This window comes from Nycticebus coucang, chromosome 8, assembly GCF_027406575.1.
Source record: "Nycticebus coucang isolate mNycCou1 chromosome 8, mNycCou1.pri, whole genome shotgun sequence".
Classification (NCBI taxonomy): Eukaryota; Metazoa; Chordata; class Mammalia; order Primates; family Lorisidae; genus Nycticebus; species Nycticebus coucang.
This window is the reverse complement of record NC_069787.1, coordinates 92,582,152-92,606,900: the sequence shown is the minus strand read 5'-3', so window position 1 is coordinate 92,606,900 and position 24,749 is coordinate 92,582,152. Positions and strand designations below refer to the sequence as shown.

Here is a 24,749-nt window from a genome sequence, read left to right as displayed (position 1 = left end):
CACCTTTAAAAATATATATTTACAGGAACAATTCCCCATTCTCTGGGACTCTTAGAAAAAAGGTCCATTGGGGGGAAGTAAAATAATGGAGACGAGTATAACACTGTCCCTCAAATCACCAACCCCCAGGTCCCTGTACCTGGGCTGGGCCAGTGCTGACAGAAGGTATGCCCGGGGGTCTTCTGAACCCACCCTCTCCAGCCTGGAATCAAGATAGGACAGGCTTTATGTCCCCATTCCTCCCTCCCAACTCCAGGGACACTTAAAGAGTCCTTTGTACCTGCCCGTGATAGGTATTCTTAATACACCAGGATACAAGTCTTACCAGATACATAATTCGCAAATATTTTCTCACGGTTCATAGTTTGTGTTTTTACTTTCTTGATGGTACAAATGTTTTTATTTTATTTTGTTTGTTTGTGTGTTATTTTGAGACAGAGTCTCAATTCTGTCACCCTGGATAGAGTATCAGGGTGTCATAGCTCACAGCAATCTCTTTCTAAATAGCTGAGACTATAGGCACCCACTACAACACACAGCTATTTTTCTATTTTTAGTAAAGACAGGGTCTCATGCTTGCTCACGCTGGTCTCAAACTCCTGAGCTCATGAAAGCCACCTGCCTCGGCCTCCCAGAGTGCTAGGATTACAGGGGGGAGTCACTGTGCCTGTCTGTACAAATGTTTTTAATTTTGATGAAATCCAATTTATTAATCTTTTGTAATTTGTTCTTTTGGCATCATATCTAAGAAATCTTTGACTTAACCTGAGTTGTTTAAGATTTACTCCTGCTCTTCCTCTAAGAATTTTTTATTGTATGCACTTAACATTTCGATCTATGATCCACTGTGTTTAGTTTTTTTTAATGACATCAGGTAGACGTCCCAGTTCATTCTTCTACATTTGGATATTCACTTGGAACATGCATCCCAACTAACTTTAACTTTTTCTAGATAGTTTCTGGCTTTGTCAAGGAAGCTGGAGTATAGTTGCACCATCATAGCTCACTATAGCACTGAGCTCCTAGGATCAAGCAATCCTTCAGCCTTGGCCTTCCAAAGTGCTAACGCTGATAGGCATGAGCCGACATGCTCATCCTTCCAGATAGCTGGAACTACAGGTATATGCCACTATGCCCAGCTAATTTTTTTTGTTTTTGGTAGAAGCAAGGTCTTGCTATGTTACCCAAGCTGGTCTTGAACTACTGGCTTTAAGCCACCCTCCCACCTCAGCCTCCCAAAGTACTAGCATTGCAGGCTTGGCCCCACCTTTAGACTTTATTATGGGAGTATTGTAATATATGTCAAAAAAGACAAAATAGTATTGTGAATCTCTTTGTGCCCATCATCTAGCAATGGGTATCATTGTCCTACCAGTCTTACTTTGTCCCGTTTTCATTTGACCTATTGCTGTGCCCTTTAAACAGAACTTTTTTCTCTGGTTGGGTCTGTGATTTTTTTTATCTTTTGTTTTTTGATCTTTTTCTGGCTGAATTAGATTAGCTAGAACACGTTCTTCAGTAGCTTATGCGGAAAGTCATCTTTTTCAGTGATTTCAGAAATGTCTTTATTCTGTATTCACATTTAATTGTTTTAGGTTGCTGTGTATAAAATCTTATCTTGAAATGTATTATCATACCTCAGAGTTGGGAGGCATTTTGTCTTTTTTTCAACAATCTGTCATTGCTTTTAAGAAGTCTTAGATGCTCAGGAGGCTGAGGCAGGAGAATTGCGAAAAGCCCAAGAGCTGGAGGTTGCTGTGAGTCCTGTGACATCATGGCACTCTACCAAAGGCGGTAAAGTGAGACCCTGTCTCCACAAAAAAAAAAGAAGAAGAAGTCTTAGATGGGGCAGTGCCTGTGGCTCAGCACCGGCCCCATATACTGAGGGTGGTGGGTTCCAACCCAGCCCCGGCCAAACTGCAACAAAAAATAGCTGGGCCTTGTGGCGGTGCCTATAGTCCCAGCTACTCGGGAGGCTGAGGCAAGAGAACCACGTAAGCCCAGGAGTTGGAGGTTGCTGTGAGCTGTGAGGCCATGTCACTCTACCGAGGGCAACAAAGTAAGACTCTGTCTCTTAAAAAAATAAATTAGGGCGGCGCCTGTAGCTCAAGGAGTAGGGCGCTGGTCCCATATGCCGGAGGTGGCAGGTTCAAACCTAGCCCCAGCCAAAAAAACAAAACAAACAAACAAAAAAATAAATTAAAAATTTAAAAAGTCTTATATGGGATCATTTTTGGGTAACCTGTTTTTTGTTTACTTTTCTGGAAGCTTGTAGGATTTTCTCTGTCTTTTGTTCTTAAAATTCCAGTGATGCTCCTTGATGTGGATCTTTTTCTTTTGCACTTCTTTGTGACTTAATTTCTTATCATATGCATAAATTTCCTTTTCAAAAATAGAAATTATACCAGCCTGAGCAAGAGCAAGACCCCCATCTCTAAAAATTAGCCTGGTGTTGTGGAGAGTACCTGTAGTCCCAGCTACTCAGGAGGGTGAAGCAAGAGGATCACTTGAACCCAAGAGTTTGAGGTTGCTGTGAGCTATGATGCTACAGCACTCTAGCCAGGGGGGACAGAGTGAGACTGTCTCAAAAGAAATACATATATATTTTTAAATTGTATAACACTGTACAGTGATAATGTATTTGAACTTCTGGTGTCATTAATGTAGTTCATTATAGTTTAGGGAGGCAAACATTATTAACAGCTGTAAAACATCATCACCACCATTTGCTTACATTTTTGAGACTTTCTTAAAATGAGCCTCCACAGCTGTAAAACTACATTTCTGATTCCAACCATAAAAGAATGAAAAATGAGGCTCTTATTTGTTTTATGTCTGAATGTAGCTCCCGAAAACCTTTATTAAACTCTTTTTCCATGTTAGCTTCTAGGTTTTGGTAGAAAACAGAGATGGATAGGGCAGCTATGCCATGCTAATTCTTAAAACATTGTGTAGAAGCAAGATAATCCCCAAAATTTAGCAGATATAATACAAGTGAATGCAAAACTGTGTCGGGAGTTTGTTGGGGAAGCTCTTGAATGGTATAAATAGATGATAGGATTAATTCCTCACAGGTATTCAGGATCTTAAACAGATATGGGTAATGTAGCATTTTCCTCCTCGCAGCTTTGTTGAGCAGGATTGAGCAGGATGGTAAGTAAGACGTAATATCAGTCTTGTAGCAGAGGAGTAGCAGGCTTCCAGAGTAACTTACTGTCTGGTACTGTATTTGTTTTTCTGACTCTGGACCTGACTCTCAAACTCAGGCTGAAATATTGTTCTCCCTTTCTTTTCTCCACATGATCTATTTACCATAGGGAAGGGAGAAGCTTTGCATCTGGGTGTTGGGTATTGTGAAACCACTACCTGCCTTCCCCCAAAAAAATTCTTCAGGAAAAAAGAATGGTAGGGGACAGTGCCTGTGGCTCAGTGGGTAGGGCACTGGCCCCATATACCAAGAGTGGCAGGTTCGAACCCGGCTCTGGCCAAACTGTAACAAAAAAATAGCCGGGTACTGTGGCAGGTGCCTGTAGTCCCAGCTGCTTGGGAGGCTGAGGCAAGAGAATGGATTAAGCCCAGGAGTTTGAGGTTGCTGTGAGCTGTGACGTCACCACACTCTACTGAGGGCGATAAAATGAGACTCTGCCTCTTTTTTTTTTTTTGTGGAGACAGAGTCTTGCTTTATGGCCCTCGGTAGAGTGCCATGGCATCACACAGCTCACAGCAACCTCCAACTCCTGGGCTTAAGCGATTCTCTTGCCTCAGCCTCCCAAGTAGCTGGGACTACAGGCGCCCGAGACTCTGCCTCTTAAAAAAAAAAATAAAAGGGTGGTAGGAGTTGGGTGCCTGTAGCTCAGTGTTTAGAGCACCCACCCCGTGTACCGTGGAGGCAGGTAGAGTGTAGGGGTGGTAGTGAGAGGTGGGGTACTAGCCCCTACATTACCTGTCCTCCTTTTTGGCCCTAGTTTATCCTCCACTCCTTGATAGACTCTTTTGAAGGGAGTAGTTTACCGTTAAGGTGATTTATCTCTACAAGGACAAAACATTCAGAGACTTTCTTTTTTTTTTTTTTTGAGACAGAGTCTCGCTATGTTGCCCTCAGTAGCAGCTCACAGCAACCTCAAACTCTTGGGCTTAAGCGATTCTCTTGCCTTAGCCTCCCAAGTGACTGGGACTACAGGCACCTGCCACAACAACGGCTATTTTCTTGTTGTAGTTGTCATTGTTCTTCAGCTGATCCAGGTTGGGCTCGAACCCGCCAGCCTCAGTGCATATGGCTGGTGCCATAACCACTGTGCTACAGGTGCCAAGGCCTCAGAGACATTTTTTTTAATTGAAATAAATGTTTGGTAGAGGCTGGGTGTGGTGGGTTCATGCCTGTAATCCCAGCATCTTGGGAGGCTGAGGTGGGAGAATCTCTCAGAGTTCAGGAGTTCAGGACAAACCTGAGCAAGAACAAGACCCTATCTCTACTAAATTTAGAAAAAACTAGATAGCGTGGTGGTGGGTACCTGTAGTCCCAACTATTTGAGAAGCTAAGGCAGCATTGCTTGAATCCAGGAGTTTGAGGTTACTGTCAGCTAAGCTGATGCGAGGGCACTCTTGACTAAGCAACATAGTAAGACTGTCTTTAATCAAAAAAAAAAAGGGCGCCGCCTGTGGCTCAGTGAGCGGGGCGCCGGCCCCATATACCAAGGGTGGCGGGTTCGAGCCCAGCCCCGGCCAAACTGCAACAAAAAAATGGCTGGACGTTGTGGCGGGCGCCTGTAGTCCCAGCTGCTAGGGAGGCTGAGGCAGGAGAGTCGCCTAGGCCCAGGAGTTGGAGGTTGCTGTGAGCTGTGTGACGCCACGGCACTCTACTGAGGGTGATAAAGTGAAACTGTCTCTACAAAAAAAAAAAAATAGGTTTGGCATCTGTTGCTCAGTGGCTAGGGTGCCAGCCACATACACCGGAGCTGGTGGGTTCGAATCCAACCTGGGCCTGCCAAACAACAATGACAATTACAACCAAAAAATAGCTGGGCGCCGTGGTAGGCATCTGTAATCCCAGCTACTTGGGAGGCTGACGCAAGAGAATCACTTTAAGCCCAATAGTTTGAGGCTTGATGTGCTGTGAAGCTGCAGTACTCTACTGAGGGTGACAAAGTAAGACTGTCTCAAAAAAAAAAAAAAATAGTAGAAACATACAAAAGGGACACCTGGGATACCCTTCTTAATTCATATGTTTGCTAAGCAAATGACTACCTAAATAATTTGAGTAATTTCTTACCCTTAGCATCTTGCTGCTGTGGAAGAGAGAAAGATCAAGTCCCTAGTAGCTCTCCTTGTCGAGACACAAATGAAGAAACTAGAGATCAAACTTCGACATTTTGAGGAGCTGGAAACTATCATGGACAGAGAAAAAGAGGCTGTAAGTAAGAGGAATAATAACTATAATGTTACACAAAAAAGAAACAGTGTCTTTTTGACAATTAAACCTGACCACTTCTCACGAAATACTGGTTAGATAAATGGTAACTTATTTCATTGGTCTCTGTAGCTAACTTCTGTCATTTTTCTTTGTTGGATTTGTCCTTTCAAAAGGATTATTAGCCAGTAATAATAAATAAAAGGAACTCTGTTCATTTTCTAAACCCTAATTATGTAAATCATAGCTTTGTGCACCTCTTGGCCATGAAGAAAACAATGATTATATAGTGTGTTGTGGTGCTGCTGTGGGAACAGAAAGGAGAAATCCCTGGAAGATGGGGAGAAAGGGTATCAGAAAAAACTTCTAGAGGTGGAGGTTAGCAGAATGAGTATTTTTGTTTATCTTGCCCTAGTAAGCTTTTGTCATTTTATGGATTTTCTTAAACTGATTAGGATACTGGAAGGCTATAATATAATGGATTATTGGAATATGCAAAATTCACATGATGGTTGGGTGGTTTTCACTTGAGTCCAGATGTGTTAGCCTTGCAGATTGGGATGACCCTGAGTGTTTGTTTACACAATAACATCTACATTGTTAAAGGACTCTTTCCTCATCTCTGAGTCACTTTCTCTGCAGAGGGTAAACCTTCAGCTCTCTGCTCTTTTAAACATTCTTTTCTTTTCTTTTTTTTTTGAGACAGAGTCTCACTATGTAGCCCTCAGTAGACTGCTGTGGCGTCTCAGCTCACAGCACCCACAACTCTTGGGCTCAAGTGATTGTCTTGCCTCAGCCTCTCAAGTAGCTGGGACTGCAAGCACCCGCCACAACACCTGGCTGTTTTTGGTTGTAGTTGTTTTAGCAGGCCTAGGCCGGGCTTGAACCCACCACTCTCGGTGTATGTGGCTGGCCCCCTTGAGGTACGGGCGCCAAGCCTCTTTTAAACTTTCTTTTTTTTTTTTTTTGTAGAGACAGAGTCTCACTTTATGGCCCCCGGTAGAGTGCCGTGGCATCACACAGCTCACAGCAACCTCCAACTCCTGGGCTTAAGCGATTCTCTTGCCTCAGCCTCCCGAGTAGCTGGGACTACAGGCGCCTGCCACCACGCCCGGCTATTTTTTGGTTGCAGTTCAGCCGGGGCTGGGTTTGAACCCGCCACCCTTGGTATATGGGGCCGGTGCCTTACCGACTGAGCCACAGGCGCCGCCCTCTTTTAAACTTTCTGATGGAACTGTCGTCTGTCATCTGAGAATAGCAGATCCCACACCCATTTTCAGTTCCATGTACTGGCTCTGAGACATCCATGGGCAGTGTATAATGGGCTACTTCTTACAGTCCTACTGAATTTTCCTCTGCAGTAAATTATTTTTATAATCATTTATCTCATGCATGGGTCACTGTGAAAATTTTGAGACAGACTGTGTTATGTTCCGTTATTTCACTTCCAAGAAACACAGCCAACAGCATCCTTTCTTATTTACTCATGCAACTTTTAATTAGCTTGACTTTTTGGTGGTGTTGGGAGGGATTCATTTCTTCCCGACAGTGCAGATTTATATTTCTTGGTTTTTTTTGGAAGGGGGGTGATGACTTTTTTTTTTTTTTTTTTTTTGTGACAGAGTCTCAAGCGGTTGCCCTGGGTAGAGTGCTGTGACATCACAGCTCACAGCAACCTCGGAGTCTTGGGCTTAAGCGATTCTCTTGCCTCAACCTCCCAAGTAGCTGGGACTACAGGCACCCACCACAATGCCCGTCTATTTTTTGGTTGTAGTTGTCATTGTTGTTTGGCAGCCCCAGGCTGGATTCAAACCCACCAACTCTGGTGTATGTGGCTGGCGTCCTAGCCGCTTCAGCTACAGGTGTGGAGCCCAGATTTATGTTACTTAATTCTTGTGTATATCAAAACTTCCATAATGACCCACATGCAACTCCACTATGATTTTTCTTTTGATTTTTTGGTAAATATTAAGTTCTAATCAGAGAACACAAAATGTTTTACAAGATAATCTCTGAATAAAAAGCACAATCGAAAATTCTAAGACTCTGTGGAGCATACAAGATTCCTCTGCTTGAACTTTTTTTTTTTTTTAGAGACAGAGTCTCACTTTATCATCTTCGGTAGAGTGCTGTGGCATCACAGCTCACAGCAACATCCAATTCTTGGGCGTAGGTGATTCTCTTGCCTCAGCCTCCTGAGTAGCTGGGACTACAGGTGCCCGCCATAATACCCAGCTATTTTTTGTTGCAGTTTGGCCCGGGCCAGATTCAAACCCGCCACCCTCATTATATGGGGCTGGCACCCTACTCACTGAGCCACAGGCGCTGCCAACCTCTGCTTGAATTTTTTGTTTTTGTTTTTTGCAGTTTTTGGCCAGGACCGGCTTTGAACCTACCACCTCTGGTATATGGGGCTGGTGCCCTACTCCTTTGAGCCACAGGTGCCACCCCTTTGCTTGAATTTTTTGATGGTTGGCCTTTATTTTCTTTATTAACAGTCAGTATCAGGGGCATTTCTAGAAAAATTCTTTGTATCGGAGAGTCCATAGCCTTACCCAGTGAATATATGTAATCCAGCTTTGTTATTTATTGCTATGTAAAAAATTGTCCCAAAATTTATTGACTGAAAACAGTAAGTATTGGGTGGCGCCTGTGGCTCAGTGAGTAGGGCGCCAGCCCCATATGCCGAGGGTGGCGGGTTCAAACCCAGCCCCGGCCCAACTGCAACCAGAAAATAGCCGGGCGTTGTGGCGGGCGCCTGTAGTCCCAGCTGCTCGGAAGGCTGAGGCAAGAGAATCGCGTAAGCCCAAGAGTTAAGAGGTTGCTGTGAGCCGTGTGACGCCACGGCACTCTACCTGAGGGCGGTACAGTGAGACTCTGTCTCTACAAAAAAAAAAAAAAAAAAAAAAAGAAAACAGTAAGTATTTATTATCTCACATGGCTTCTCAGTGATTCAAACGAGCAAGAGTATAAAAAAGTATTCAAAATGGGCGGTGCCTGTGGCTCAAGGAGTAGGGCGCCAGTCCCATATGCCGGAGATGGCAGGTTCAAACCTAGCCCTGGCCAAAAACCACAAAAAAAAAAAGTATTCAAAATGGAAGCTGCAATATCGTGTATGACCTAAACATAGACGTCACATCCCATCACTTCTGCTGTATTCTCTTGGATACATGGGCCAACTTGGGTTCCAAGGGTGGACGGGTAGGCAGGATTCAGTGGGGATGGTGTAAATACGTATACAGTCAACTTATACAACATTTAAGTTTGTTAACACCCACATTACTGCAACAAACTAGTCAACATAAGGAACTAGGCCTGCTGTACTGATATGTATATGTGGTATATATCCAGTCTATGAAAATTTGACCACTTCATGGAATTGGCCGGTGTAGGTTGGTGCTCAACTATGGATGTTCTACTGTATTAGGAAGTGGGGTTATTGGGGACCAACTTGGCCAAAATGGGCTCTTTGAACTTCAAAATGTTACTCATTCATTTTGTGCACAATGAAGACAAACTGTCTACCCCACCACTAGCATTCTGTCCTTCTCTGTAGGCAAGCAAAGCTATGACTGTTTTCCTACCAGTGATTTCTGTTTAGAACAGGTGTGGGTTTTTAATGAAAGAATCATAAGATGTGGTTGGCATAGTGTCTAGAACATACTAAATGGTAAGTATAGGCTCGGCGCCTATGGCTCAAGCGGCTAAGGCACCAGCCACATACATCTGAGCTGGTGGATTTGAATCCAGCCAGGGCTTGCCAAACAACAATGATGGCTGCAACCAAAAAAAGCCGGGCATTGTGGTGAGCGTCTGTAGTCCCAGCTACTTGGGAGGCAGAGGCAGGAGAATCGCTTGAGCCCAGAAGTTGGAGGCTGCTGTGAGCTGTGATGCTACGGCACTGTAACCAGGGGGACAACTTGAGGCTCTGTCTCAAAAAAAAAGGAAAAAAAGGTAAGTATATGCCTCCATTTATGCAGGCCAATAGTCAGCAACTATGAATTCTTAGAATTTATTGGCAGACACGTATAGTCCCAACTGCTCATAAGGCTGAGATAGGAGGATTGATTGAGCCTCCAGAGTTAGATGCTGAATTCGCTATGATCATGCTTGTGAGTAGCCACTGCACTCTAGCCTGATCAACACAGCAAGACCCTGGCTTGTGAAAAAAAATTGCTAAGCTGTTTGGCTTTGTGTACATTTATTGGTTTAGTCACTGTGCTAAAGCACTCTAAGTAGATTTTCTCATTTAATCACCAAAAAACTATACAAAGAAGCCATAAGCAAGAAAACACTGCTCCGAATCTCCTTTTTCATAACTTCACTGGTAATGGGTCATGTTGGCTGACTCCTGTAATCCTAACACTTTGGGAGGCTGAACTGAGAGGAACGCTTGAGGCCAGGAGTTCAAGACAGGCCTTGGCATTTTGTAATGAGACCCTGTCTCTACAAAAAATATTAAAAAACATAGCCAAGTACGATGACATGCTTCTGTGGTTCCAGGTACTAAGGAGGCTGAGTTAGGAGAATTACTTTAGCCCAGGAGTTCAAGATTATAGTGAATGATCGTGCCACTGCACTCCAGTTTGGGCAACAGAGTGAGACTCTTATCTCTTTAAAAAAAAAACAAACAAAAAGCATAATCCAGCAGTGATTGATACTGGATGACAACATAAGGCCATTTCTTTTGCATTACTGAGAAGGGAGTTTGGACAGGATTAAGTTGTGTACCTCAGATCATATAAGTCACAAGTGACAGAGCCAGATCTCAAACCTATGATTGTTCAGCTCAGTGTATTTATCTAATGTTCTATAATTTGTAAAGAAATAAGTACCTTAGAGTTTATAAAGAAATTTTAAGTTTGTTTGAAGCTTGAGTATTGGCTGGGCATGGTGGCTGAGACTCTGTCTCAAAAAAAAAAAAAGAAACTTAAGTATTTATGAAGTGGCTTATGCCTGTAATCCTAGCACTCTGGAGGCAGAGTGGTGGATTCCTTAAGCTAAGGAGTTCAGGACCAGCCTGAGCAAGAGTGAGACCCCATGTCTAAAAATAGGTAGGCTGAGTGGCGCCTGTGGCTCAGTGGGTAGGGCGCTGGCCCCATATACTGAGGGTGGCTGGTTTAAACCCGGCCCCAGCCAAACTGCAACAACAACAACAAAAAACAATAGCTGAGCATTGTGGCAGGCACCTGTAGTCCCAGCTACTCAGGAGGCTGAGGCAAGAGAATCATCTAAGCCTAGGAGTTGGAGGTTGCTGTGAGGTGTGTGATACCACAGCACTCTGCCGAGGGCGATAAACTAAGACTCTGTCTCTACTAAAAAATAAATAAATAAATAAAAATAGCGAGGTATTATGGCTGGTGTCCATAGAGCCAGCTACTTGGGAGGCTGAGGCAAGAGGATCACGTGAGCCCAAAGAGTTTGAAGTTGCCGTGAGCTATGATGCCACAGCATTCTACCAAGGATGTCAGAGTAAGACTCTGTCTCAAAAAAAAAAAAAAAGGAAACTGAAGTATTTAGTAATTAAGGATATAAAATTTTAAATCTTTCATAGGTATCATGAATTCAGATATAATTAATGCTTAGTAGCTATTATTTCCAGCTCTCTCATATTATAAAGTGCTAATATTTCAGGAAGGCAGTTATGGAAGTCACAGAGCCTCTCCGGGAGAGTATTGGCTCTAGTTGCAGGAAGGATGCTGAACTGACAAGAAGGACCACTACTCGGTATCTGCCAGACTGAGCAGCCTGTCCTGCCAGGCAGATAGCACCCAACAGTTAAAGAGGGCAGGTTTTATACTTGGGCTGTGTTGTGGACTAAATCTATCTAGAGAGAACCAGTGTGCCTATTCTCTGCCTGAGGCATTTACATTTGAAATGCTTTTCTTTTTTTTTCTTGAGATAGAGTCTCACTATGCCGCCCGCCCTGGGTAGAATGCCCTGGCGACACAGCTCACAGCAACCTCAAACTCTTAGACTTAAGCGATTCTCTTGCCTCATCCTCCCAAGTATCTGGGATTACAGGTGCCCGCCACAACATCTGGCTATTTTTGTTGTTATTGTTGTTGCAGTTGTCGTTGTTGTTTAGCTGGCCCAGGCTGGATTCAAACCACCAGCCTTGGTCATGTGGCCAGTGCCACGGGCACTGAGCTTTTTTTTTTTTTTTTTTTTTTGAGACAGTATCATAGCTCTCCATGGCATCATGGCTCACAGCAACCTCCAAGTCAGGCTCAAGTGATCCTGTTGCCTCAGTTTTTCTATTTCTAGTAGAGGTGGGATCTTTTGCTCAGGCTACTCTTAAACCTGTGAGCTCAAGCAATCCACCCACCTCGCCTCCCAGAGTGCTAGGATTACAGGCATGAGCCCCAGAGCCCCGCCAAATTCTTTGTTTGTTTGTTACATTTGAATGCTCTTTAAAAAGCACTTTGAGGCCAAGGAGAATTGGTCTTTGAGCTGATGCAGTTTATCACTTCTGGATTAATCGTTCTGTGAGTTTCTGAAGTTCATTTTTCTAGGTATGGAAACTGTTTACCTTTAGAAAAGAGAGACATTTATAGGAAACTCAAAACTGGGAAACTCTGGGCGGTACCTGTGACTCAGTGGGTAGGGCGCTGGCCCCGTATACTGAGGGTGCCAGGTTCAAACCCGGCCCCGGCCAAACTGCAACAACAACAAAAAATAGCTGGGCCTTGTGGACTCTACAGTGGGCGATAAAATGAGGCTCTGTCTCTTTAAAAAAAAAAAAAAAATGGGAGACTCAGACCCTGTCCTTAAGGAGGGTAGAGGTTGGAGAAGACATTGATACATAAAGAGATCAAATATTATAACAGAATGGGATTGTGAAAATTTAGAGAAAGGGGATGTTATGCTCAACTCAGATTATCAAGGTAAACTTCCTGGGGGAAAAGGGGACTGAAGTGATTTGTAAGAATGACCCCAAATCCTAAAGTATGAAGAGAAAAGCATGATTGCTTAGGAGACTGAAGAATCAGCTTGCCTGTTAGAGCTTTTGTGATAGAGATGATGGATTCATTTATCAAATACTTATTAAGAACCTACTAATGTGAAACTTAATAAATGTAGACTATAAATGTCTCAACACAATAACTAAGAAAATGCCGGGAAGGCTATGTTAACCAGTGTGATGAAAATATGTTAAATAGTATTAAAACCGCTCATTGTACCCAATGATTGCATTAATGTACACAGCTATGATTTAATAAAAATTCATAAATAAGTAAAGTCCGGAGGGAAAAAAAAGAACCTACTACGTGTGCGGCTCTCGTTACTCAGTGGGTAGGGCGCTAGCCACATAACCCTGAGGCTGGTGGGTTTGAACCTGGCCTGGGCCAGCTATAAAACAACAATGGCAAAAAAAAAAAAAAGAAGCAGGCATTGTGGTGGGCACCTGTAGTCCCAGCTACTTGGGAGGCTGAGGCAAGAGAATTGCTTAAGCCCAAGAGTTTGAGGTTGCTGTGATCTGTGACAACACGGTACTCTACTCAGGGCGACAACTTGAGACTCTGTCTCAAAAAAAAAAAAAAAAAACAAAAGAACCTACTATGTTTCAGGCATTAAGGTGCTGGGATTATAGTGGTAAATAAAAGCCAACAAAATTCTCTGCCTTCAGCGGCACCCATAGCACAGTGGTTACAGTGCCGACCACATGCACTGAGGGTGGCGGGTTCGAACCCAGCCTAGGCCAGCTAAATGTCATTGACAACCAAAACAAAAAAACAGCCAGATGGGCGGTACCTGTGGCTCAGTCGGTAAGGTGCCAGCCCCATATGCCGAGGGTGGCGGGTTCAAACCCAGCCCCAGCCGAACTGCAACAAAAAAAATAGCCGGGTGTTGTGGTGGGCACCTATAGTCCCAGCTACTTGGGAGGCTGAGGCAAGAGAATTGCTTAAGCCCAAGAGTTGGAGGTTGCTGTGAGCTGTGTGATGCCACAGCACTCTACCTAGGGCCGTAAAGTGAAACTCTGTCTCTACAAAAAAAAAAAAACAGCCAGACATTATGGCAGGCATCTGTAGTCCTAGCTACTTGGGAGGCTGAGGCAAGAGAATCGCTTAAGCCCAAAAGAGTTTGAGGTTGCTGTGAGCTGTGACGCTACAGCACTCTACCCAGGGCAACATAGACTCTCAAAAAAAATTTTTTTTCTCTGCCTTGATAGAATTTAAATAATTAGAAATTATGATTGAATTAAGGAAGTTGCGTTAATGTTAGATGTCAAAAGGTGGAAAGGTTGCACAAAGAACCGAGTAGAGTTAATAGCAGAGATGTATTGAGAGTATCTGCAAGCACATGGGTTGCCACCAAAAATGGAAAGTGTCAGTAGCACCAAGTTTGGGTAAGGGCCTTTTTTAAAGCAGTTCCCGGTATGGCATAAGTGTAGCTTAGGAGGTGGTGAGGTATGCCATACTGAGATCAAAGGAAAAGCAAGAAGAGTTCTGTTCTTTTCTTAATGTCCAGACACACCAGAGAGCCAGAGAAAGACCAACCTTCCATCCTGTTGGGCCTCAGGACAGGCCTTGAGGCCTTGGGGTCCTCCTTACACTTCTTCCACATACTTTCCCAGTATCTACAGGAAAGCCTAGAAGAAATAGCCCCGTGCCTTTTAAAACTGCAGAGGGGGGCGGCGCCTGTGGCTCAGTCGGTAAGGCGCCGGCCCCATATACCGAGGGTGGCGGGTTCAAACCCGGCCCTGGCCAAACTGCAACCAAAAAATAGCCGGGCGTTGTGGCGGGTGCCTGCGGTCCCAGCTGCTCGGGAGGCTGAGGCAAGAGAATCACTTAAGCCCAGGAGTTGGAGGTTGCTGTGAGCTGTGTGAGGCCACAGCACTCTACAGAGGGCCATAAAGTGAGACTCTGTCTCTACAAAAAAAAAATAAATAAAACTGCAGAGGGGCCTGCTAGCCAGGGTAGAAAGTTCACACTGGGCAACATTCCAGAAGTTATTGCCTGAAATATTCTGGAGATGTGGAGCTTTAACCATTGTTTTGTGGTTACATACATGTATCTATGGACTGGGTCAGGGGAGTGATTTCAGTTTTTTTTTTTTTTTTTTTTAACTTTATTTTATTTTTCTTTTGGTTGTTGCAGTTTGGCTGGGGCCAGGTTCGATCCCGCCACCCTTGGCATATGGGGCCAGCGCCCTAATCCTTCAAGCCACAGGCGCCACCTGTGATTTCAGTTTTGAGTGGTGCCATCACAGTAGACATTATTAAGTAACTGATAATTGATGATCAAGCACTTCCAAGTGCTAGAAATAGCCAGTCCCTGAGACAAGAGTATGACCAACAAGTTTAGGACTAGAGAGTAGGTGGGGTAGGTTGGAGCATAAATGAGTCATGGGAGTTAGGACAGATCTTAGAGCAGTGGTTCTCAACCTTCCTAATGCTGCGACCCTTTAATACAGTTCCTGTGGGTCTGTAAACCACTGCTTTAAGCCATCTGATGGAAATGTGGAATAATTTTCAGGCCTTGATTGAGGACTGGCATTATCTTCCTTACAGGTTAGCTGGGGTCAGTCTGTCTGCTGTATTGTAAATTATAAGGCAACAAAGTCAGAGTCAGGGAGACTGGTAAGGAGGCTGTTAGGGTAACCCATGTAAAACATAGTGGTGGCTTATAAATAGTGAAGGTGAAGATAATAGGATATCCTTACAAACAGGATGTAGGTTTACCAGTGGTTCTCAGCCTTCCTAGTACCACAACCCTTTAATATAGTACTTGTGGGTCATAACCCACAGGTTGAGAACCGCTGGTTTAAACAGATGTGTTGTATTTTAAGGCAAAGTAAAGAATAAAAAGCCAAAATGAATGAATTATATACTGTCCTAGGGAGATAGCATTTAAGTTTGTTTTCTGTGTATTTGTAGTAATGCTGCCTGTTGTACAATTTAATCTCTTCCTCAGTATGCACCATTTTGTTATAGACACTTTTATTTGAGGTTAAGAACACCATACCCAGTAACAGGTTTAGTTACAAAGCATGGCCCCAAAGGACATTGCAACAAAGATAAAATGACCAGTCACAGTAATGGTTTAGGCTCCCTTTTTGCTACCCATGAAGCACACATGAAAGCAGCAAGATGCAGTTGTGTTCTTTTTGGGTTTTTTATTTTATATTTTTTGAGACAGGATTTCCCTCTGTCACTCAGGTTGGCATGTAATGGCATCATCATAGCTTACTGCAACCTCAAACTCCTGAGCTCAAGCGATCCTCCTTCCTCAGCCTTCCAAAATGTTGGGATTACAGGTGTGAGCTACTGTACCTGGCCCGTTTTCTTTTTCCTCAGGTATAAAAAGGAATGGATATGTCTGTTTTAGATTTGGTTTTTCTTCAGTGAATGTGTCGTCACTGATACTAGATGTTGAAAAGAAAGGTGTGATTATTTACTTCAGCTCTGAGGCTTTGAATTTTAGCTGATACTTTATTCCTTGGCACTGTAGATGGATGCTTGTGGCCTTCCCCATCTTTTACTTTTTTCCACCCCCTTCCTTCTTTATGCAAATAGAAATTGGGAGAAGAGCTTTGTGAGAACTTCAGCTGCACTTGCAGCTGTGTCTGGGTTTGGTGTCTTGGTGTTAAAAAGTGCTCTGTTGTGTTAGGTTCCGCTTGGATACAGCCACTTTATACATACGCAGTGAAGGAGTGAAGAGGGAGAGGAAGGCAAAGTTTGAATGCAGTTGGAGTTGGGGGCAGGCCAGGGCAGCATGTGTCTTCAAAGCAGGGCTATGGGTAGCCTTGTATGGAAAACTGGGTTTCCTAGAGCCAGATTAGACTCATGGAAGAAAGTTAAAAGGTTCATTAACACTTTAATTTCCAGGCAGCTCTCTACTAAAAGCCCAGTAATTTATACTGTTCATTTTAACTTTGGGGACTTCTCCATAGTTTTAGAAAATAGAGATGAGAGAGGATAAAATCAAGATGTGTGTAGCACATAACTCAGGCAGTTTTTAGTATTTTGTTTTTTTAATTACAAAAATACTAAATAAAGGCAGTGCCTGTGGCTCAGTGAGTAGGGCGCCAGCCCCATATGCCGAGGGTGGCGGGTTCAAACCCAGCCCCTGCCAAACTGCAACCAAAAAAAAAATAGCCAGGCGTTGTGGCGGGCGCCTGTGGTCCCAGCTGCTCAGGAGGCTGAGGCAAGAGAATCACGTAAGCCCAAGAGTTAGAGGTTGCTGTGAGCCGTGTGACGCCACGGCACTCTACCCAAGGGTGGTACAGTGAGACTCTGTCTCTACAAAAAAATATATATATACTAAATAAATATGTATGATTTTTTAAAAAATCCAAATAAATGAATAAATTAAGAAGTCTCTCCTACCCTCAGTTTTATTCCTAGGGATAATCACTGTTAATACTTTGTTGTTTTCCACATTTTCAGTGTGTATATTGACATGTTTGTGTATAACACGAAAGTCTTTTTTTTGTACTTGGGATCATAATAATAATTATAATATTGGTGTAACAGCATACTTTTTTCCCCCACATGGTGTAACTGACATAAATGAAAATCAAAAATGCTTTCATGGGAGTTTTTACACCCTTATACATCTATAGCAGATTTCCAAATGACTAATTACTGGGTCATTAGGTAAGTGCATTTAAAATACGCCCAGTACTGCCAGATTTCCCTCAGAAATTCCTAATTTACATTCTTTCTGATTGCCACAAAAATGCATTCAGTCTTCAGCTGGATGCAATAAAAATAAGGTGTCCAGGCTCAAGCGGCTAAGGCACCAGTCCCTATACCAGAACTGGCGGGTTTGAATTCAGCCCGGGTCTGCCAAACAACAATGACAACTACATCAAAAAATAGCCGGGCATTGTGGCGGGCACCTGTAGTCCCAGCTATTTGGGAGGCTGAGGCAAGAGAATCGCTTAAGCCCAGGAGTTGGAGGTTGCTCTGTGATGCCACAGCACTCTACCCAGGGCGACAGCTTGAGGCTCTGTCTCAAAAAAAAAAAAAAAGGTGTCCAGAACAAGAGAGACATTTTCTTGTGCGATGAGGCCAGGACATGGCTCCAAGCTCTGCTGCATCTTCTGCAGAGCAGAAGTGGCCTCCTAGAGCCAACTGCTAGTCTGTTATTGGGCATTGACTTCAGACGACCTATTCATTGCACACAGGTTTAAGTTGGGTTGTCTTTCAGGTATGTGTATGTGTGTTTAATCACTTACCCTTTTTAAAATTACTTTGTTTTAATTACCTTTTTTGTTTTACAATGACAGATAAAGCTCAGAAAATGAGTAGGATAATTGAGGTTACTTCAGGTTGTAAACAGGGAAATTTGGGCAAAGTTTTCTTTCTACCTGCCCCCCACCCCCACCCCCTTCCTCTTAACAGTAGAGTCTTCTTTTTCTTTCCGAGGTTAGTACCTTGATATTAAGGTTAGCCACCAAAGAAAAGCTGGTTTGGTTTTCTTAAAAATCTCCCTCCAGTAGCAGTTTAGCTCCTTTTAAAGTAGATCTTGACCTAAATTTCATTGTTTCTTACATAACTGCAGGACTTCAGCCAAGCTGTTCGGATCAATAGTGACTCAACAAGAACATAGGTAATAGACAACCACCTCTTACATCTAACCTCAAGAAATTATCATAGTGTCCTAAATTTCCTAGAAAGAATGGTTAGAAGAAAGCAAAATCAAATCTGTAGACAGACTCTTTACACCCCCCCTTTTTTTCTTTTTTGTTACATCCCCCCCCCTTTTTTTTTTAAATCATTCTGCCTCTTTCTTAAACATTATCCGTATGATCATTGTTCCTACAGAACTGGTCTTCAGCTACATGATTCTCTTGCTATTTACATTCCTCTTCATCATACAAATAAGTTAGACCAGACCAGGCTTTGATGACTCTCCTTAGAAAGACAAAGAGCCCGTACTAGCCTATTAGGACCGTGGTAGAGCCCTATCTCACTCCATCCTGGCAACCTTCAACCTCTCATAAAATAGTTCGTTTCAGATTTCCTTCTCCTTAAATAGAGGGCTAACCAAAGTCCAGGACATAGCTTTAATGTTTATTCTTTTCATTTTTTCTCCTCCTTACCTACTCCTATCTTTTACCCTCCCTGTCCCTGGCCTATCTTTTACCCCTCCCGTCTGTTCATGAGAATTCCATAATTGCTACTTCTGATGACTAGTGATGTTCCTTTTTCAGTCCCAGGAAGCTGCTAAAAGCCCAGATTCTTAGGTTAATGCACATGTTTATTCCATCCAGTTTTTTGCTATACTGGTTGTATAATACTTATCCACAAAACTGGATGGTTCCAAAGGCTAATATGTTTGTTACATTTCCCTAACCTATTAAAATGACTTAATAGTGGGGCCAAGATCAGTGGCTCTCACCTGTAATCCTAGCACTCTGGGAGGCTGAGGCCTGAATTCACCAGTTCAAGACCAGCCTGCACTACAGCGAGACCCCGCCTCTAAAAATAGCCAGGCTCTGTGGCCAGTGCCTATAGTCCCAGCTACTCAGGAGGCTGAAGCAAGAGAATCACTTGAGCCCAGGAGTTTGATGTTGCTGTGAGCTGTGACACCCAGGCACTCTACCAAGGGTGACAAAGTGAGATTCTGTCTCAAAAATAAATAAATAAATGAATGAGGCTCGGCTCCTATAGCTCAGCGGCTAGGGCGCCAGCCACATACACAGAGGCTGGCAGGTTTGAACCCAGCCTGGGGCTGCCAAACAATAATGACAACTACAACTGCAACAAAAAATAGCCGGGCATTGTGGCAGGCGCCTGTAGTCCCAGCTGCTTGGGAGGCCGAGGCAAGAGAATCGCTTAAGCCCAGGAGTTGGAGGTTGCTGTGAGCTGTGTGATGCCACGGCACTCTACCGAGGGCCATAAAGTGAGACTCTGTCTCTACAAAAAAAAAAAAAAAAAAGAGAGAGAGATGGGGTCCTGCTCCTGCTTGGACTGGTCTTGAACTACTGAGCTCAAACAATCTATCTGCCTCTGCCTCTAAGATTGCTGGGATTACTGGTGTGAGCTACCTCTTTTTTTTTTGGACAGTCTTACCCTGTGCCCTGGATAGAGTACTATTGCATAATAGCTCACAGCAACCTCAAATTCTTGGCTCAAATAATCCCCTTGCCTCAGCCTCCCAAGCAGCTGGAACTTTAGGCACCCACCACAACGCCCGTCTAGTTTCTCTGTTTTTAGTAGAGACAGGGTCTCACTTTTGCATAGGCTGGTCTGGAACTCTTGGGCTCAGGCCATTCACCGGCTTTGGCCTCCCTGAGTGTTGGGATTACAGGTGTGACCCACTTCACCTACCACATATTGAATTATTTTTAAATAGTCAGGCACAGTGACTCATGCCTATATTCCTAGGAGTTTGAGAGACTGAGGAAAGAGGATCTCTTAAGTCCAGAGATTTGAGCCCAACCTATCTCTGCAAAAAATAAAAATTAGCCAGATGTGGTGGCACAAGCCTATAGTCCTAGTTACTTGGGACACTGAGGCTGGAGAAGTGCCTGAGGCCAGGAGTTAGAGGCTACCATGAACAATTACTGTACCTAAAAAAAATTATTGCACCTATCTCTGAAAAAAATAACTAGTATAAATAAAATATTGAAAATCTAGTTTATACGAATTCAGTATGAAAAATTATTTTTATTGTCTTCAAAATTTAGCATGTGTTTTATACTGTTAACCCATTCCATTTTATATCAGCCATACTTCAAGTACTAAGTATCTGTATGTGGCATGTGACTGCTGTATTGAACAGTATAGCACTAGAAAATGATTCCCAGTGACCCAGATTCTGCTGTGACAATGATGGGATAGGGACATTATTAAAAAGACATAGGCACTATCACTTTTTACTGATGCTTAATAAAAGACTTGTAATAAAAAAAAAAAAGACATAGGCATATGAATCCTTTTAATGCTTATGATCTTTGTACTACTTTCAGGAATATAAATTTTTTTTTTTTTTGTAGAGACAGAGTCTCACTTTATGGCCCTCGGTAGAGTACCGTGGCCTCACACAGCTCACAGCAACCTCCAACTCCTGGGTTTAAGCAATTCTCTTGCCTCAGCCTCCTGAGTAGCTGGGACTACAGGCACCCACCACAACGCCCAGCTATTTTTTGGTTGCAGTTCGGCCGGGGCTGGGTTTGAACCCGCCACCCTCGGTATATGGGGCTGGCGCCTTACTGACTAAGCCACAGGCGCCGCCCAGGAATATAAATTTTTATTTTTCTTTACATTCAGGTTGATTTTCTTTGTCAGCCCTGAATTAAATTAATTTAGAGTGGTCTCCATCCTCTAAACTATTATCAGGCATATGGTTTTGAGTTTCCTGTGCATAAAATAACTTATTTATAAGTTGTTCTAATTTGAGTCACAGAAAGATTATCTTGAATTTTGAAATGCTTATATTCTTCAAAGCAAGATTCATGCAGATTTTTTTAAGAGAACTAAAATATTCTGTGAATGTATCACCCAGTGTAATTTTGGGCACTTGAAAGCTACGATTTGCAGTGGCACTGCCAAAGTTCCACATTGAGAAATGCATATCTTTACAGCTAAGGCCACGTCAACTTACCCAGAGTATTTAACTCTGGTGTTATGTTCTAAAATAGTTGCTAACCAAAGGGATCACTTCTAGAAGAGAGCACTTGGGAAGGTTGAGTGGACTTGAAAAAAAAAATGTTACTTTTTTTTTTTTTTTTTTTTAGAGACAGAGTCTTAACTTTTTCACTATTGGTAGAGGCTTCACAGCTCATAGCAACGTCCAGCTGTTGGGTTTAGGCAATTCTTTTGCCTCAGCCTCCCTAGTAGCTGGGACTTACAGGCGCCTGCCACAACACCAGGCTATTTTTTTGTTGCAGTTTGGCTGGTGCTGGGTTCAAACCTGCCACCCTCAGTATATGGGGCCAGCACCCTACTCACTGAGCCACAGGCGCCGCAGCATGTGAGGAACTATTAAGAGGACAGGAGAGATTCACTTTTCCTGGCTAAGACTCAGTCTATAAAGTATTTTTAAATATCTGAAGGCTTGTCAAACAGAGAGGATTAGACGTATCCTGAATGGACCCAGAAAGAAAAAGCACCAAATGGTGAAGGTTATAAGGAAAGGAAGATCTTAGACTTAACATGGGGAAGACCTTGACCACGATAACAGGTGTCCAGATGAAAATAAACCAGTTAAGGGTGGCTCAAAGGAGTAGGGTACCGGCCCCATATACCTGAGGTGGTGGATTCAAACCTGGCCCCCACCAAAAACTGCAAAAAAAGAAAATATACCAGTTAAAAAGTAATACCTCATTTTCATTGTCACTGGTGCAGGAGGTGAGATGCTATGTATCTGTGAAGTTATATGAATTTAGGCATCTGGTAGTTGTTATTTGTGTCATCTAATCCTGAGAACTTTTCCTGGTATCATTTCTCTTCCCCCACATTTTTTTTCTTGAGACAGGTTCTCACTTTGTTGCCCCAGGCTAGAGTGCCATAGCCTGAGCCTAACCTTAGACTCCTGGGTTCAAGCAGTCCTCTTGCCTCAGCCTCCCAAGTAACTGGGGCTACAGGCATCTGCCACAATACCTGGTCATTTTTTAATTTTTTTGAGGAGACGGGGTCTCCCTTTACTCAAATTGGTCTCTTCCCCTTTTCTTATAGCTTGAACAACAGAGGCAGCAGTTGCTTACTGAACGCCAGAACTTCCACATGGAACAGCTAAAGTATGCTGAATTACGAGCCCGACAGCAAATGGAACAGCAGCAGCATGGCCAGAATCCTCAACAGTCACACCAGCACTCAGGAGGACCAGGTCTAGCCCCACTTGGAGCAGCAGGGCACCCCAGTATGATGCCTCATCAGCAGCCCCCTCCCTACCCTCTAATGCACCACCAGATGCCACCACCTCATCCACCCCAGCCAGGTAAGAGGAAAGCCCTGCTCATGGAAGAAGCTTGTGGTTGTCCCCATAGCCCAGAGTATCAGAGGGGCCAACCACATAGGTGATGATGAGGACTGTTCAGAATTTTTCCATTTTCATCTAGGCATTGTTCTCAAGTAAGATATGGTCTTTTTTGTTTCGTGGTTTTTTTTTTTTTTTTTTTTTGAGACAGAGCCTCAAGACGTCGCCCTGGGTAGAGTAACGTGGCATCACATCTCACACCAACCTCCGACTCCTGGACTTAAGCAATTCTCTTGCCTCAGCCTCCCAAATAGCTGGGACTTCAGACACACACCACAACGCCTGTCACTTTTTTTTTTTTTTTTTGGTTGTAATTGTCATTCTTGTTTGGTAGGCCCAGACCAGGTTGGAAACCACCAGCCCCAGTGTATGTGGCCACTGCCCTAGCTCCTGAGCTACAGGCACTGTGCCCATCTTTCTTTTTTTAATGCCATTTAGTTGAAGATACTAGGGTATTCTGCACTGTGGCCATGCCTCATTGTACACTAAAAATGTGTGGCATCGTGTCACATGTCCTTCTCCCCTCTTCTCTCTCTCCCACACATTTTCCATAAACCAGAGGATTGCTCTGGACATTTTATCAGGTTAGAGTTCACCTGTAAAGGCCAGCATTCTATTTAAAATGTTAGTTGTGGGTAGCGCCTGTGGCTCAGTGAGTAGAGCACCGGCCCCATATACTGAGGGTGGCGGGTTCAAACCCAGCCCTGGCCGAACTGCAACAAAAAAATAGCTGGGCGTTGTGGTGGGCACCTGTAGTCCCAGCTACTCAGGAGGCTGAGACAGGAGAATCACCTAAGCCCAGAAGTTGGAGGTTGCTGTAAACAGTGTGATGCCATGGCACTATACCGAGGGTGATAAAGTGAAACTTTGTCTCTCCAAAAATAAATAAATAAAATGTCAGTTATTTTCTTTTTATAACATTAAGATTGGTCCTTATGGGCTTGGCACCCATAGCACAGTGGTTACGATGCCAGCCAGTTGGACCGAGGGTGGCTGGTTTGATCTGGCCCGGGCCAGCTAAACAACAATGACAGCTGCAACAAAAGTAGCCATTGTGGCGGGCACCTGTAGTCCCAGCTACTCGGGAGGCTAAGGTGAGTCGCCATATCACTACCAAGGGTGACATAGTGAGACTCTGTCTCAAAAAAAAAGAAAAAAAAGATCGGTCATCATCCTAGTGTTGCCAGTCTGCTTTTTTTTTTTTTAGTATTGCCGGTCTGATTCATCCATTACAATGGTCCCTATCACACTTCACCTAATGGCTTTAGCTGTCCTTGAGAATTGCTCCCTACATAAGTTATTTCATCAAGCATTGCAAGATAATGAGATTAATCTCATTTTGTTGCCCTTGGGAGAATACTATGGCATCATAGCTCTCAGCCTCCCAGGTAGCCGAGACTGTAGGTGCCTGTCAAAACACCTGGCTATTTTTTAGAGACAGGGTCTTACTCTTGCTCAGGCTGGTCTCAAAATCCTGAGCTCAAAGTCAAGCTTGGCCTCCCCAGAATGCTAGGATTACAGACGTGAGCCACCATGCCTGTCCAAATAATGAGATTTCTAAGTTTATTATTCCTTGTGCTTTTATTAGCAATAATTCTTTCTTTAAAAAGACTTTCTTTCTCACCTGTGGCTCAGTGAGTAGGGCACCAGCCCCATATACCGAGGGTGGCAAGTTTGAACCCAACCAAACTGCAACAAATAATAGCCAGGTATTGTGGCTGGTGCCTGTAGTCCCAGCTACTTGGTAGGCTGAGGCAAGAGAATCACCTATGCCCAAGAACTGGAGGTTGCTGTGAGCTGTGACGACACCACACTCTACCGAGGGTGACAAAGTGAGACTCTGTCTCTTAAAAAAAAAAAAAAAAAAAAAAATTTCTTTTTTTTTTTTTTCTTTTTTTTTAAACTTTCTTAAATCGGTTACTCTGAAAATCAGTTCTTAAAAGAAAGGCTGGATAAATGGTTCATCTTTTCCCTTTATTAGTTATCAGAATAATGAGTTGCTACCCCTCAGTCCAAAGGTTGACCAAAGAGCAGTTTTGTCTGTTTTGTGTGTATGTCTTTAATATTGTGAAGTTATATATTTTGGCATATATGTTTCAAACTCTTGTGGACATTATTCTTTTCAGATGAGCACATATTAGCTCATCTGTAGCTTTGTAGTGGGATCCTTTTTATGTTAGCTACCAATTTATCACCTATCCCCCCCGCCCCCAGAGGGTTTCTGTTGCCTAGGCTGGAGTGCCGTGGCATCATAGTTCACAGCAACCTCAAACTCCTGGGTTCAGGTGATACTTCTGCCTCAGGCCAGGTAGCTGTTTGACTACAGGCGCCTTCCGTGACACCCAGTTAATTTTTCTAATTTTAGTAGATACAGGATCTCGTTCTTTCTCAGGCTGGTCTCAAACTCA

General features: G+C 43.5%; 1 protein-coding gene across 2 annotated transcripts in view; it reads left to right on the top strand.

Annotated features, from left to right (window-relative positions):
* SMARCC1 (SWI/SNF related, matrix associated, actin dependent regulator of chromatin subfamily c member 1) overlaps positions 1 to 24,749 on the top strand; it is a 216,417-nt gene that overhangs the window by 172,548 nt on the left and 19,120 nt on the right. For both annotated transcript variants that reach the window (XM_053600509.1, XM_053600510.1), the window contains exons 25-26: positions 5,276 to 5,410; positions 22,041 to 22,302. In XM_053600509.1, the coding sequence (XP_053456484.1) occupies positions 5,276 to 5,410; positions 22,041 to 22,302 (397 nt within the window). The remainder of the gene's footprint in view (positions 1 to 5,275; positions 5,411 to 22,040; positions 22,303 to 24,749) is intronic.